General features: G+C 47.5%; 3 protein-coding genes across 3 annotated transcripts; all 3 read right to left on the reverse strand.

Moving 5' to 3' along the window:
• Positions 1-597: 597 nt before the first annotated feature.
• F4822DRAFT_424717 (uncharacterized protein) lies at positions 598-2,034 on the reverse strand (the record flags this gene model as incomplete). The annotated part of the gene is made up of 1 exon (XM_051460196.1): positions 598-2,034. One exon carries the CDS (start codon positions 2,032-2,034, stop codon positions 598-600), a length of 1,437 nt encoding a protein of 478 aa, XP_051320013.1.
• Positions 2,035-9,729: 7,695 nt separating this feature from the next.
• F4822DRAFT_42697 (uncharacterized protein) lies at positions 9,730-11,016 on the reverse strand. The gene is made up of 2 exons (XM_051460659.1): positions 10,745-11,016; positions 9,730-10,562 (listed from the first exon to the last, which is right to left on the reverse strand). The coding sequence occupies exons 1-2, from the start codon at positions 10,749-10,751 to the stop codon at positions 9,967-9,969; spliced, it is 603 nt and encodes a 200-aa protein (XP_051320014.1). The 5' UTR covers positions 10,752-11,016; the 3' UTR covers positions 9,730-9,966.
• Positions 11,017-11,566: 550 nt separating this feature from the next.
• On the reverse strand, positions 11,567-15,180 carry F4822DRAFT_42710 (MED14-domain-containing protein). Its single transcript, XM_051460676.1, has 2 exons — positions 13,172-15,180; positions 11,567-13,117 (listed from the first exon to the last, which is right to left on the reverse strand). The coding sequence occupies exons 1-2, from the start codon at positions 15,061-15,063 to the stop codon at positions 11,680-11,682; spliced, it is 3,330 nt and encodes a 1,109-aa protein (XP_051320015.1). The 5' UTR covers positions 15,064-15,180; the 3' UTR covers positions 11,567-11,679.
• Positions 15,181-15,384: the final 204 nt, after the last annotated feature.

Consider the following 15,384-nt stretch of genomic DNA (forward strand, 5'->3'; position numbering starts at 1 on the left):
AATATTGAGTAAGGGAGAAGTAAAAGGAGAGGTATCATGAGAATCATCATCCCGTGATGGCGGTAAGTGTACATATACATGCGTAAAAATACATTTCGTCGTTTCGGTGTCATGCGACGTTTTTCTCGTCCCTCTTTTACCTCCTCTTCGAGCAGACTTTTATTCTTCCACTTGTTGTTTGTTTTCCTTCCCGTTCCGGCTCGTCCGATCTTTCCTTATTAGGTATTGTCGTTTGTGCGGCCTCGTACCCGGGTATAATAGTAGTTATATGTCAAAAGACTTATTTTCTTTTTTCCAATTGTCGTTTCACGGAATAGGGTGCCCCAACTCCGGCCCCCTCACCAAATAATTCCCTCCCCGTCCCGTAAATCGTACAGAGTAACAGAAGACAAAAGGTAATATGCAATATAAGTATACAAGACAAGAATCGAATCAGGGATATACCCCCACGTTTGACTTCCCTTTCGAGTACGTGTAGGTTAAGGAATGGATATTTAATTTATTGGCGTATGCGTAGCATATACGGATACAGCTGAGTTGAATACGGCGTAAGCATTCAAGCAAGCCGTCAGCTGACATGCATTGAAGTAAAGCCGCTTACGCTCCAAGTTCGCCGAGGACTTGTTCTCGCAAAACTTCATATCGTCGACTATCAAAGCGCTTTCGTTGCCAACCATTGGCACGTAATCGCTCAATCCGTTGCTGTAAAGCTTCGTCGGTGCAACGTATCGTAGAGGCCACGGAAGCCGGTCGGCTAAGGGCTCTAGGGCTGTCATAGCTTGGCGAATGAGCGAAGCTATATCGTAGACCGGGAGCCGTCCACGGAGCTGACTCATCGGGCGAGTCCGAATCCCGCCCAACGCTAGTTGGCAGAGTATTTGCGCGAGCTGATCGCGGCGGAGTGATGGGTGTAGAAGGAACAACCGAGTTATCAGTTAAGAGCGTAGGCGTCGCCGGTGTATCATCGGGTGCAGCAAGTAAGGCTTCAACCCCATTACGATGCCAAGACACTTGTAAGCGTAAGGCAGAGAGCTGTGCAGATATTCTATGTACAGACCGCGACTGCAAGAAGGTATCGAGATCAAATTTGTCATCCGCGTGGTTCAATTCTTCTAACGATTGACCGATAGTTGTAGTTGTGCGTGGTGGCTCTGATTCTGTCGATAGCTCAGGCTTTGGTGGATTGATCTTATCCGCTAAGAATAGGGGGAGGGTGCTTTCATTATGCTGAGGAACGAAATCATCTTCCCACCCTAACGTTGGACTATCTGGCCGGATATATGGCTCAGGTTGGAATTCGATAAGGTCGTTCAATCCAGAAAATGAGACCTTTTTCTTAGCCTTAACCGGTCTTCCACTTGACTTCAATGCAGTTGTATCGTCAACCGAGCATACCGATGTCCTGGGTGATGACAGCGTTGTACTTGAAACCGACGACCGTACGCTAGGTGATAGACCCGGAGAGTGGAGGCTAGAAGTAGTGGAGCTTGATGACGACGCAGACCTAATCCTGCGAGTAACGTTCTCTTCGGTATGCCGAATCAACGCCTCAGCTTTATTATAGTGGATTTGAGCATCGCGGAGCAGTCTCGTGCGATAGTTAGATGAGCACGATAGAGGTCGTGCACATAATTCGAAAGAGCAGGCAGCATAAAAATGCAAGTAGATCAAGTAAAGGGGTTCCACAGTATACGAATCCTTAAGATTATCTAGAATCTCACAGCATCTTGCCGAGCATGCCCGATATTTGCGGTTAAGATATTTGCGCTTCACCTCGTCTATAGCCCTCTTCCACTCCATTGAGGTGAAAGGGATGATTGGGATTGTAGTCGGCAGGCTAAGTGAGCCACGCTTCGTTGCCCTTAGGGTCGGTAAAGATTGTTGCCGACGGTGGATCAAGGACGGAGGTGGAGACGAAGATGGGGACAGAGACGAAGAAACTGATGCTCTTCGGTTTGCCTCAATAGGAGATGAGTTCATGCTTGATCTGCTGCCCGCAGATGACGGCAAAAGTAGCGGTATTAGGCCGCTCATTGTTGCTGTTACCGAATGTGAAGGTGATATAGCTATAGTGAGTTTATTTTGCGTTCGGCGAGGCTCATGTAGCGATGCACCTATGGGTAGATATAGGTTGTCGTCACTCAATATTGGATTAACAACGAGACAATAGCTGAACAGTTTTCGTGGTGATTTCGGTCGATTATGCAGGCGGCCGAATATCCAAGTAGTACATAAGGGATCGTCGGGTTTTCGTCGTAGAATCACACAACAGTGGCAAAACTCATGCGTATATATGCTGACTAGGTTGAGGGTCTGAGACCAGTAGCTGACAGTCGAGATTCGAGTATGACGAGTAGAGGGCGAGGCCCTTAGACCGAAAGGCAGTGATGTCTCTGAAAATATTGGGGCGGTCCCAAGATATTTTCCCTGGATACCTTCACGTTTCAACCGTCCCTGTGGCGACTCCAAGCTAACTAAGATCAACGATAAGATCCAAGTCGGGAGTAGAAAGAATGGATTGCGGAACTGCTTGGCCCAGATATTCCTTTCTATTATTAGTTTCTAGCTCAGTGATGCTTCTGTCGTACACAGATTGGAAAATCGACGAATATATTAGGATATTAGGGTGACCCCTGGTTCCCGACCCCTTCGTGCCGTTGTGAGGCGGCTGGAAAAAAAGTGAAGTGCTCGACAAGTGTAGGCTGGGGGGATCTGAAACAGACAGGCTCACTTTTCAGGTTGGTGGAGCGGTTAAGCAAGTAAATTCGAGAGTTTAAAGATGACGACACGAACGAAGGCCTACACAGCCGAGTTTACGTACTGTAAAAAGTATGTCTAGCATTAAGCTCAAGTAAGAAGCAAAGCGCTGCGGACAGGGAGCATAGGGATTTGGGGATATGTCCCTGTTAACGACTAGATGCTGTCGGAAGCAAAGACCAAGCAACAACAACACGAGATATTTCGTCAACACCTCGAATAAAAAGAAACGAGGGATATCACCGGCAGGCAAATTAAAGAGAAGAGATGTTTCCTAGAAATGTCCGGATATCATCTCTATTAATCTTACAATTTCCAGATGCACGACGGGTTGGGCAGCAGATCGTTTGTCCCCGTTAGAGTCCGGGGTATCATGTGTAAATTTGCTTCGAGCAAGGTCAAAGCATCTGCTGCAGGCATCTCGTCAGAGAGACGATAGATGCTCGAGCGAACCTTGGATTGGTTCGAGTTTTGTGAGAGGAAAATGATCGACACCAGCATGGAATAAGCAATCCCTTAAGAGCCGGGGTCCGCTGAAGACTGGGAGTCTAGAGAGGCTGGAGCACGGTACTACGATGTAATACCAGAATACCTAGCAAGCAAGGCAAGTTTGACAAGCAAATCCAAACTTGACGATGGGCTTGCAATCCAAGCCTTGCCGTTTCAGTCGATCAGGTTTCCTATTGTCTGTCCATGTCGGTCTTCCATTTATCCACTCCCGATGCACTCTGCGGTGTGTCGTACATGCAGACATGTACAGACGGCAGAGAAAAGAGGCAGATTTCCGATGTCCATTCTCAATGTGGACTGGTACTGGATGGAGCTAGGACGGATATGAATGACGAACTAATTGTTATGGTAACAAAGGCGGTCGAGATCCGAGCGCTGGGAAGAATGGGAAGGGGACAGAGGGAAGTGGACAAGGGGTGGATGGGTGGAGAAGAAAAAAAAGAGATGGGATGAAATTCGTGGCGAGTGGGAAGCGTGAAACGGGCGCGGAAGAGGGCTGGCAGCAGCAGTAGCAGTGGTGAGGCAAGAAGTGGCGGGCCGCGTGGTGGCTAGCAAGTTCCAATACCTTTAGTACAGTACTACAAAAAACTGGCCGCGGTGGCAGTACCTACTAGACCTACATGTATTAGACCAACATACGAAAGTGGACTAGCGCTATTTTAGGGTCCGTTCCATCCCTGTCATAAACTGGCCGAGATATGCAACAATATGGTTCAAGGCGGCCGTTCCCCTTGCAGAAAATCCTAGGGAAACGAGGGCAATAGCCATTGACAGCAGTCACAACCTAAACTGCCAGGTTCTTGAAGAAGGTATTTCCCCCTGAACCCCTGCGCAGTTCCCGTAACACCACAGCAGCTAGCCGCAGAGTACCGAACTACATAGTAGGGAGTACCCCTACAAGTACCCCTACTCTGGAATTGGGTCGGGTCTGTTAATATTGTCTGCAAGTGACCGTTTTCTCCTATTTCCTTTTGATTTTTTGATTTTTTTTTCATTCCTTTTTCTAACATGTTCCCTACTTTCCCATCTTACCAACTACAATAATTATCTCCAAACAATGGTATGACTACTAACCATATCATCATTAATAAGTTTCATTTAACATATCATTCTGCTCAATACCACGCGCAGACGTATCACACATACTTATTATATGAATACACACAATATAATATAATATGGACATCAAGTAAATAAACAAATTTTGCATCCTAGGAAACAAACTGCAGCGCACAGACGATGAAGAGAACAAAGAGCGTAACATCGGGACACATGGCGGCCTATACGCCGTCCTCTATAGGTCCCCAAGTTACAACCATGTCCCTGGCCGTCGCAACCTGATAGGCAAACTTCAAGTTCGTAATTTTGCGGGTTATTTCCCCCTGGGTCGAATATCGCCAGGATAGGAACAGACAGAGCCGCCAAGAAATGTCCGAGCTCAAGCTGCAATGGTACGCTGCCGCAGGAACGCCTTCGTTGATAACTGTTACTGCGTTGCAGGAGTGCAATTACACACCCAAAAACCTACATTATTAATTAATCATAATGTTCAATCATTGGTCAGACTCTCTAACGTCAATCTGCTGCCGTCTGCAAGCACGTCCATCACCTGGCGGGGGATTTCTCGCGTGGTCTGTTCGCCCAGTGGATGGGAAGTGACCCTAATGGTCCAGATTCCCTCTCCTCCAAGTTTTCCCACTTCACCAACTTAACCCAGACTTCATGAGACACGAATACGTAACAAAAATGAGGGGCTATAGCTTGTTCGGGACTCAAACGGCATGCGGGGTCGAATATCCTGTTTTCTACAGCGTCGCGATGGCTTCATTTAGAGCCCACAGCAAATCATCCCATGATTCTTATCCCGTCTTATTCCCAGCAACGTCAACATACCGGTGGACATCGCTGCGGGTTTTCTTATACCGCCGTAGTCACTTGACTATACGTTGCTGCAGAGGACTGGGTGTTCGACGCCGATATCCGAATGCCAAGATCTTATCGTCGTTGGAAGACCCTTCGTGGGGAGATCGTCAAGAAGGATGCCGACGTTAGATACTACAGCCGATAACTAACATGTGAAGTCTGCAAAGCCTCCGTTACTATATCACATCACGAAAACGAGTTAAGTCCCTGGCGGGGCCAGAAGCCACAGCTAGGCAATGATCTGTTGCTATTACTGCGGTGTGGCCGACTAATGAGCTTGCCTCGTAGAATATGGATCTTGCGTTATGTGAGATTACTGTCCGATAGAGAGTTCGCAGCTTTAGCGTCTTGTCTTTAAGGACCCTCTCTACTATGATAATACCGGCGTAAGTCCACTTTGAGTCAAGACAAACCATTGTTCTGCCACCGTAAGTGGAGTATCGGAGTTTTAATATGCAATATTGAAATGCGAACCCATCCAAAACGGATATTATACCGCTTGATAGCTGACCGCTTTGACAGCAGAATGAGGCTAGCAAATCGTAGCGTTGAGGATTGACAGCACAATTGTGAAGAGTCACTACCTGCCTGCTTTTGCGACTGGTCTCATTCTGCTACTATGAACACTAGAGGCATTGGCATAGCTTCGACGAAACCGACCGGCTCGGAAATTGAGTATCTGAAGCGCATTCAGGGCTGTTTTGCGTGTCAGGACGGCACCGGCACTGCCGTTTCCGCGGTCCACTACCAGCCCAGCCAAGTGTCGCGCCGTCGCCTTCAATGCCGGCAATGCACAACATTCAAACACTCAAACACTCTAGAACAGCTGCGTCGAGTGGCTTAGTACCTGCATTCACGTAAATTCCCCTTTGAGCTTTTACTACGAAGCTACTAAGATTTGCAACATCTCCTACCTTTTCAGGGTAGCTATCTCGGAGGGTCATCTCCTTAATCTTAACGTGTGCATACACATAACTATTGTGCTCACCTAGATCTTCACTTAGGACAATTAGAATAACAGGGAGTATGACGCCGTTGACCTCGTTGGTTTTGAATCGGCCTGGTTGTCTTGGCTTTTAACATACAGAGTCGAACTCGGGCCTATACGCACATATTTAGTAAGTATTTCGCGTGTGTGTCAGCTAGCTATGACATTTAACAATCCGGCAATGCACCAACCTAGATACCGGCTTCCTACGGACGATGCACAGACCGTCATAGTCCCCTCCGGTAAGAGCCATTGATGTCTATATTGCTGAAAGTCATCAAGTATACGCTCGAATGTGTTACTTAGCGCTCGCTCAGAGTTCTCGCTAGTTGTGGATTCGCCTACGTAAGACCTGATCGACATCCAGCAAGACCCTTACGCAAGTGCTTCTAATTAACACTGCCCACGAGGTTATCACGTCTATCTCTAGCGGGCCGCTAGATCGGGGACCCCGTATTCGTCAGGATCCACGGTTGACAGACCCTTAATCATAGGTGCAGGATGGACATATCGAGCAGTCTGCGATGATAACCACATGAGTACCTACATAGGTGGCTTTCGCATAGCACCCTGAACTCCGGCATCGTATCCACGTCCAAACTCAGCCCATTAAGCCATTCTATTCCTACCGGAGTATTGAAAATCTATAGCTTCTACGCATGCGTACTCAAGTCTATGAAATCCATCAATCACCTAATCTGTACTTTGTATCAGTTCGTATTCCATCATCTTTGCATATCATAGGCGCGGAAAATCCCACCTCGAAGGATTTCAAGATGAACGGGATTGGCCATAGTTCAGACGAAAAACACTCGATGTCGCATCGTGGGTAGCTCCAAGCCATTGGGTAGCAAATCTGTACTATATGCAGCATTTATTTGCTTCCTTCCGTGACAAATTCAGACGAATCTCATAATCTCATCGCATCAAAATACTTCCCTCCTTCATGGCTTTGCTATGAAACCGCTTCGGTATATATCTGCATGGATTCGCAGATCCCGCTGTATCAACACCATGCCAATCAAGCTCACATGGAACCCTTGCTAATAGTTGGTTAAACTTGCCCGCAGAGCAGAGTAGAGCCTAGCGGTGTGATGGCCTCATGATGCGTTGCATACCTCGGCTTATAGAGATGGCGAACTATCTTGTGGATAGAATCATAATGTCGTAGCGCAACGGACAAGAATTGCCATGCTACTCTGTTAGGCAGGTTGATGAGTTTGTTACCCTTGCCGTATTTCTAACAAATACCTCCTTAATTCTGTAAGTCTAGCATTCTATGTAGGTATGTAGGATTAGCAAAGCAAACTTGCAGCTAGACTAGGTACAAGGCTATGAAGCATCCTAGAGGGCATATATTTTTCATGTATGTATGATTGGCCAAGGTAGAGAACTACCTTGTAGTTCAGGGGCGCTGGCAACTACATACATAATAGATGCATCGTGTGATACGTTCTTGCGTTCTTAGCACTAAAACTTGTTTTTTTGCCCAATTCCCCGCAGCAACTCGCCAAGTCGATGCTGGAGATGTGTGGTCTAGATGATCAGACCGGCCGTGCGGCAGGATCAAGTATCGGCAAAGTAAAGGATTCTACAAACCAGACATAATTACGAAGTTGGATGGAGCAAAGACATTTGAGTGCTTGCTATCATACAATATTACTCTAGGGTTGTGCATTCCCCCTTTTCCAAACGTAATGACTACGGCGATATGGCCGGCAGATCAGAATCCTCAAGTCGCAACTCTACGAAGGAGTGATAAAAGTAGTGGCGAGCAAGACGATGTCTCCCATTGAATAAAATATCACACTTGGTTTGAGTATAGATTGACCTGGTATTCGTCAGCTGTCGTAAAGTCGACAGCCAACAACCGTCGGTGCAGTTCTTGGCGCTATATTATAGGTGTGGTGAGCCATAACTTGTCAATAGAAGGGTGAAGCGAGTAGGCCATATTACGTAGACCCTTAATATGAAATAATAGCACCAACAACTCGAATAGGTGCTTTCATTCGTAGAATGTTCATGATAGATTGGCCAGCGTCGATCAAACAGGAAGCTCCCTCATGCGCATAATCGACTGTTAACTCGTATGCTAATATCTACTTTCTGAAAGCGTATAGGAGCCGAGATTACGGTTCTATTAATCATAGTTTTCGACACCGAGTAGGATCTAACTCGGTTTTCTTTTTATTACTTCAGTTAGTAGTGCAACCTGGAAGAGAATTGACTTGCTCTGCGAGACACCAGCCCGTTCTCACGTACGGATAACTTCATCGAGAGTTGGATTACTCAGTGCTATACCTTAATCTATCTCGAACATGAGAACTCCGATGCATCCTACGAGGTAGACATACCCCGAGGCGAAGCGCATTATTGCTCAACACTATCGAAAGCCACCGATCAGCTCGTAGAACGAATTAGAACCAAGCGACGTCCTCATCAACCGATTAGCACTAAGCCATGGCGTATACCTATGTAGCAACCCAGCCTCCACGGACGATTAATGTTCTAGGTTGAACTATCTATATGGATATAGGGTTGTCTTCCGCGGCCAACGGGCCTAACAAATCGGCAGGGACCAAGGGGGAGGTCAACCCTACAAGCCTTTCCGTAGATGCCCTGCGAATGTGATCGATTTCATTCCGATATCCTCTAACTCGAAGAACATGGCGAGTCAAGGACCAACCGGAAACTACATCCATGCTACCTGGAGTCGTCGATGTCGTTCCGTCGTTCCAGCATATGAAATGCAAGAATTATGCGAGATCGTGGCGGAAGCAGAACAAGGAAAGCTCGCCTAAACATCCGACGACTCTGGGTTTCGAACAGGACCGACCGGATCACCACCCGTCGGTTGACGACCTGCCCCGATCATCGCTTATCCATATTCTATTCTATACACACACCTAGTATTTCCCTTCTCAAATAGTGGATAATTTTGACTCCGATTAGCCTGTCCTACACCCGATAGCAAACACGGGCGCTAACTTGTCGTAACCATCGCCACTCCGAGCTGGAATAGGTGGACAGTAAACCCCATACTATCACACTGCCTACATACCGATCCTCAAATTTGCCATCAGATACGGAGATCGAAGGGTCAACAAGTCCGCCCACGGCATCGGCTATCCGGGTCGCTGCAATTTCGCATCGTTACCCCTCTCGCGAACGCCGTGGCGGACGCCACCATGCCGGTGACGAGTTCAAAGGCCTGAAAGTGGAACCTAAGCCCCTACACCGGCGATCGGTTGCATCTTGCGTAAGCCGTAGCGAGATGTTATGATCTGATTCTTTGAGCGGTTTGAGATATATCATTCCTCATCAAAAACCATCTGGGAGATATGTTGTGACTCTCGGAATGACGGCTCACTGATGCACATCATATCATGAAGTTCGGACAAAAACTTCCGATTGATCGTAATATCTAGATCACCAACCATTGGTTGGTGTTTCTGCGGCTCGGTGAAAAGGAGGACGTATAAACCAATTAGCTATGTGATCCCAATTGAATACAGGGGAGGACCTACATCTACTGGGCGCGAAGTTCTTTCAAGCCTCCCCCCCAAGCGACGATCGAAATCCTATTTCACGCACCTAGGTAGTTGGCATTGAAAGCCCCCAATTCCCCTAGGGACCTCACAAGTGAACGACGAAATCCGATCGTCTCATTCTGGACTTACTCACAGATGCTTCTTCTGTAAAATTTGAAATAACTCAATGGTATATTCGCACCGTGCCATATACATACCTATAGCAAATCTAACTCATTCATACACCCATCGTCATCATTACTCCCCCTTCCCCTCTCCTCCGCCCTCCTTCGTATCCTCAACCAGTCTCTCAATAATCTTGCCATGAATTCTCTTCCACCCATTATCCACCTGAGCCTTCACAATACTCAACAGTAACTTCGAACACGTAATCTCAACCTCCTCGACCAAATCCAACTCCCCCTCTTCGCTTTCATCACCCTTCCCCTTCCGCCTCTCCCTAATACTCCACTTCGTCTCCATAACCACGGCAAGCGGACTCCGAATCCTAACCCAAACACCCTCCTTAAAGTCGACAAACTCCTCACGACTGACTACGCTCGAGCTCCACACCGGATTCGGTACATGGTCGACTACCTCGTATAGCTTTACGGGCGGCTCGCCAAGTGGCTCTAGATTGGGCGGGAGTCTATATGATTGCTTAGCTGCAGCAGCGCTCGTGTCCTCGTCTTGCTGATCGGGTAGCCTTCGATGCGATACATAGTGTGGTTCGCAGCGTAAGAAAAAGTCGTGATCGTGGAGTAATTTCACCGCTGCTTCCTTCGTAGTGGCGGTGTTGCTGGCGGTGGCCGGGATCGGCGATGTGTTGACGAATTTAGTCGTTCCTGTGAAGACTATTGCCATTGAGGCTGGTTAGATCTCTATTCCATTCTCACATTGCCCCATCTCTACATAAGTACGTAATGTGATATACATCGTTGAAGATTCTGGTCGTAGAAAGATAACAAGACACGGCGTTGCGGGGAGCAGGACGGGAATAGTAACAGATGGGGAGCGGTGTAGCTTAACAACTTACACGACATCGTTTCCCAATTCTATTCTATTTAATTATAAAAAACCCTCAAATCGTACCAGCGACGCTCAATTGCAAATAGACCAAAAGAAAACCAAAACTTAAAAAATATAGCTTCAAAGTATGTAAATGTGCAAGTAAGATCTGCAAGTTGTCACTTAACAAAAAAAGAACGAAAGTTTGAATCTCTGTCCCGTCATTCGGCAATCCAATCCACGATAACGTAGCAGTAGCAGTAAGCCATTCGCACCTACCTAGAGCTAACCCCCCTTGACATCATCAAGGCTAAAAAGGGGACTATTGTATGCATGTCCTACTCCCGATGTTGCATTCGCGATACAATCTACGCTAAGAAGAGTGCTGAAATGGGTATAACCCGCCACATGCTACAGGGCCCCTACAGCGCCTAACACCACGGTCCGTCGCCCGCGAAACCGCTCTAAGGCACCGCTATTCAAAACTCGGTTCGTGTTTCAACCCGGAAAGGGGTAAGGATGGGAATATGTCCACCTTTGTCGATGGAGTAGATATAGTCCCTAGCTGAAAGATATAGAATTATTAAAAGTCATGTAGTCATTGATTCTATCCTCGATAATCAAACAAGCTGGAGTATATCGTATACCCACAATGGTGGATATTGCTGGTCCTATGACATTATCACGGATATCTTCAGAAAAAGAACTCTTAACAAGTATCATTACTAATAATTTCATTGCAGCCTTCAGGCGAAGCTATGAGAGGGTAACTATCTCCTATCTCCTATTGCCTTCGCCTATGGTTCCTAAGGGTATCTTAAGTAATTGGCCGTTCGCGTCCCCCCAATTCACATCGCATTCTCTTTTTAAAAAAAGCAAATACTGACTTTCTGTTTTTTTTTTTTTTCTCTCGTCATATACCTAATTGCGCCCTGCGCCGCCTGCGTGTTCTTGGCTTGACCACTATTCATCCAATACCACTACGGCATTCTGTGATGTTGACGTTTGAGCTCGACCTTGAGCCTGGCTTTGAGGCCTATTTGCCGCCATTTGCCTATGATACATGGCGTGCGCTGGATTCCTCTGTTGTCCCTGAACTCTAGGCTGGGGCTGTCTCGCTACCGTTGGCGACGGAGTCATTACGCGCCTGATTGCCTCGTCAACTGCTTTCATTAAGTCTCCGATTCGGTGATCCAGTCCAGTTGCTGCCGAATCGACTAAACATATCCACGTCCGGTTTTCGGCATTCCAAACCCTTTCAAGTAGCTGCTTGAACTCGTCGTTGGGTTTCTGTGCTGGGATTGGGCCTGATTCCAACCGGCCCACTGCCCACTCGAGGCCTCCACGCCGATGTCTCAGCCGGACTTGTATCGTAACGCGTCGATGAGCGTTGGGGTTCCTATTTGGACCAGGAAGATGATAACGAATATTGAACCAATCCAGGTGAACCGCATAAATTTCAACCCGGCCTTGGTTGTTCATTTCATGGTCTTCCCAAGCATCTTCGATCGCGTCTAGAGCGCGATGAACCGGCAATGTGGTTGATAGGTAAAATGGCAGCTTTGCAGACCCAAGGTTCGAGTTGATAAGATGGCGGAAGTGGTCCATAACGCGCAACTGCGGATTGCCTCGTTCAAACATCAACTTAGTTCCCTCTGGTTCCAATTGCAATATCGCCTTGAAGCGGCCACTCTGTGGTTTATCAGCTGCCTCTTTTAGTCGATCGGTATATGTGAACACGATCTTAGTAAGTGTAATTTCTTCACACTGAATATCTCTATCACTGCGGCGTATTGCATCGATGCAGTCAGCCAGCTGGTCAATGGCTCGTAGGCGATGACCAAGCGTATCCAATATAGATCGCCCAACTTTGGCTTCCAGTCGAAGTGCAAATACTCCAAGGCCTCCATGATACGCCACATCTCTTTCCACGTGTCCTTTAAGAAGGCCGAACCTGGAAGAATCAGACACCTGAAGCCGAGCATCAATGAATGTATGCAAATCGTCCTTCTGCGGCGTTTCGTTGTCTCCAGCGTTTGGTGCCTGTGACTTGGTTGATGGGTTGCGTACGCCCCGATACCTCATTTCCACATAATCGTGGGCCCAATACGCAACTGGTCTGTGTGATTCATCTGACTGTGGCTGTCCTAATATATCTGAGAGTTTGATGTAGATCGCAGGAACCTTCATATTGGGGGGTAGAGAGTAGTTGACCCCATCCTGCGCAGAGTACTTGGTTCGTCGTCGGTGGAGACTTCTCAAGTATGTAATATGTGAAATCATGGCGGCAGAAAAGGTGGTTAGATCCCTGAAGAATCTATCCCCAAGGTTTGGTGGGTAAGGGCTGAGTGGCAACTTGGTATATGATGAAATTTGTGCCTCGCCATTGGGCTGGTTATTACTGTTGCAGCTCTGTTAGTTTAGGTCAAAGGAAGAAAGGAATAAAACGACTCACACTTCAATCAAATGCCATTTATCCCCGCTCAGGCTCAGATTCACCATCATATGCCACGGGTCTGCAAAACCACGTCGCTTGAGCCACATGAGTTGACCCATTTCACGCAAGTTGAGTACTTCTTTGACAACCTCCAATTTTACGGGACCCTTGCAGACAATCCAACCTGTGCTCTTCCCGCGACGGTTGATTTCATCCACAATATAGTGGCATCTTACGCCTTCTAAACAGGCAAGCCCATCGTGAATAGGGTCTTTTGAGTGCCAATTGAGTTTCTGTTCTCCTTTCCAAGTCATTGCTGATTGTGGCTTCATCGAGAGCATGCCTGTAGTAGAGCTGACACCAAGGGTAACAAAGTACTTGTAACCAACTTGCATCTGCAGTACCGATCGTGCTGGATTGTCCCTTTGAATGTCTAAAGCAAGACCGGCTTCTCGCTTGGTGAACCGTCCGTTCAATTTTAGTTTCGAGTGGATCGAGCTGAGGATATATTCGACGTGTCTTCCAATAACACGCTCTAGGAGGTCCTCCGTAGAGATCTCGTCGTTATGTAAAGGAACTTCAACATCCTTTACCTCCTTATTATCTCTAAACCAACGTAGAGTAAGATGGCTTGCTGACTTTGGATCTTCGATGGCGCCCGCCTTTTTACCGCTGTTGACTCCCAAGATAATCCAACTCTTCGGGCCCTCCGGTGGGTAACGGCCAACCCAATATTGAATGGACATGGCTCGGTTAAGGCGCTCTACCTTGAGTGTGTCCACCCACCGACCCTTACTAAGTTCAAAAGCCTGGCGCACATACTCGGTGATCTTATGAGTAAGTACCAACTCATGGAGGAATTTGTAACATCCCGATAGTCCATCCTTCTCTAGAACTTCGTTGACTTTGCCCTCCAAAACCATCCTCATGTTGTCTGATAATTCAGCTGGCGCAGGTGTGAAATCGAATCGGAAGTCAATGAACCAAAACTGCTTTTCGAAATCCTCGTCCGCTATCGTGAGATCTACCTCGAACTCTCCGGGAACCTTGAAGGTGACACGGCCGGAATCGATGGTATAATCACGAAAAGCATAAGGGAGGGTATCGAAGTCTTCTAGGTTGAGACGGATGGAGAGAAGCGTGTTCAGATTTTCAATCCACTGCAGCTGCTCTTTCGGAGTTAAAGGGGGAGGTTCGATGTAGTTGAAATCCGGCATCCATGGGGCGGTACCTGTAGAAAGGACTTCGAGGGCGGTTTGTAAGTCGGGATTCGGGAGTCGTGCAAAAGCCAAAGACCATCTATATTCTGCCATAACATCCGTGATGTGCAAGTATCTTCGTGACTGGTCGTTAAGAAGCCACATCAGGTCGATCAATTTGCTGACCTGTGAGGCATTCCTACTCCATCTCGCGATCACCGCCGCTTTCACCCATTCGGCATGTTTCTCCTGGACGAAATTAAGTAGCCGGGTCTTTTTTGCGAGATTCTCGGGTGAAACATCATCTGTCACTGCGCCAGCGTGTGCGGAATTGCCATTAACAGCACCTGCCGGTGCCGGCATCTTAGCCAGAGCGACGATCTCATCGTGCAGTTGACTATGAGTCTTCTGCGCGAGGCGCGAGAGCAAGAGACTTAAGGGAATGAATCCGTCGGTGATATGTTTAATTTCGTCGGGAAGGTCGTTCATACGCGATGGATTAGTATTAATTCGTACTGGTTGCGCTGCATTCGCGCCATTGCTACCATCTTTTCCATTCGTCATGGTGCCGGCTCCAACTAGAACACCATTCTGTCGGTCAGGAGTTGCGAGACCACCGTTACCATTCGTGAATTGGCCGTGGTCTCTGTCATGATTTGTGGGTAGAGGTGCCCGAACGCCGTTCTCCATCATGACGACACCAGGCATCATTCGCCTCAAACCCCCTTCCGCCGGCGCGGCGCGAGATGGAAGTTGGGCTCACCAGGATGGTCGCAGTTTCGGTCGATGAGTAAAGGGGAAATGTGGATGCGACGATGCTCTGAGGCATGTGTTTGCGAGGAAATCGGGTGGGAAACGAGGCGCTAGAGCTTTCCTGGTGTGGTTTGGTCGTTATTCAGTGATTAAAAGGTTGGGATTTCTTCGCATGGAGTTCGTTTTTCTAATATGGTACGGTACGATAGAGTCGAGGGATACGAGGAACACAGTGAGATAATGCCTCTATGGATTTGTTTTTCCCTTTTTTTTTTTTCG

This window comes from Hypoxylon trugodes, assembly GCF_022578975.1.
Source record: "Hypoxylon trugodes strain CBS 135444 unplaced genomic scaffold F4822scaffold_1, whole genome shotgun sequence".
In the NCBI taxonomy this organism is placed as follows: Eukaryota; Fungi; Ascomycota; class Sordariomycetes; order Xylariales; family Hypoxylaceae; genus Hypoxylon; species Hypoxylon trugodes.

Coding starts and splice junctions, on each gene's coding strand:
- F4822DRAFT_42710 (XM_051460676.1), bottom strand. CDS start 15,063: ATGATGCCTGGTGTCGTCATGATGGAGAACGGCGTTCGGGCACCTCTA. Junction 13,118..13,171: donor AAATGGCATTTGATTGAAGT/GTGAGTCGTTTT, acceptor GAGCTGCAACAG/TAATAACCAGCCCAATGGCG.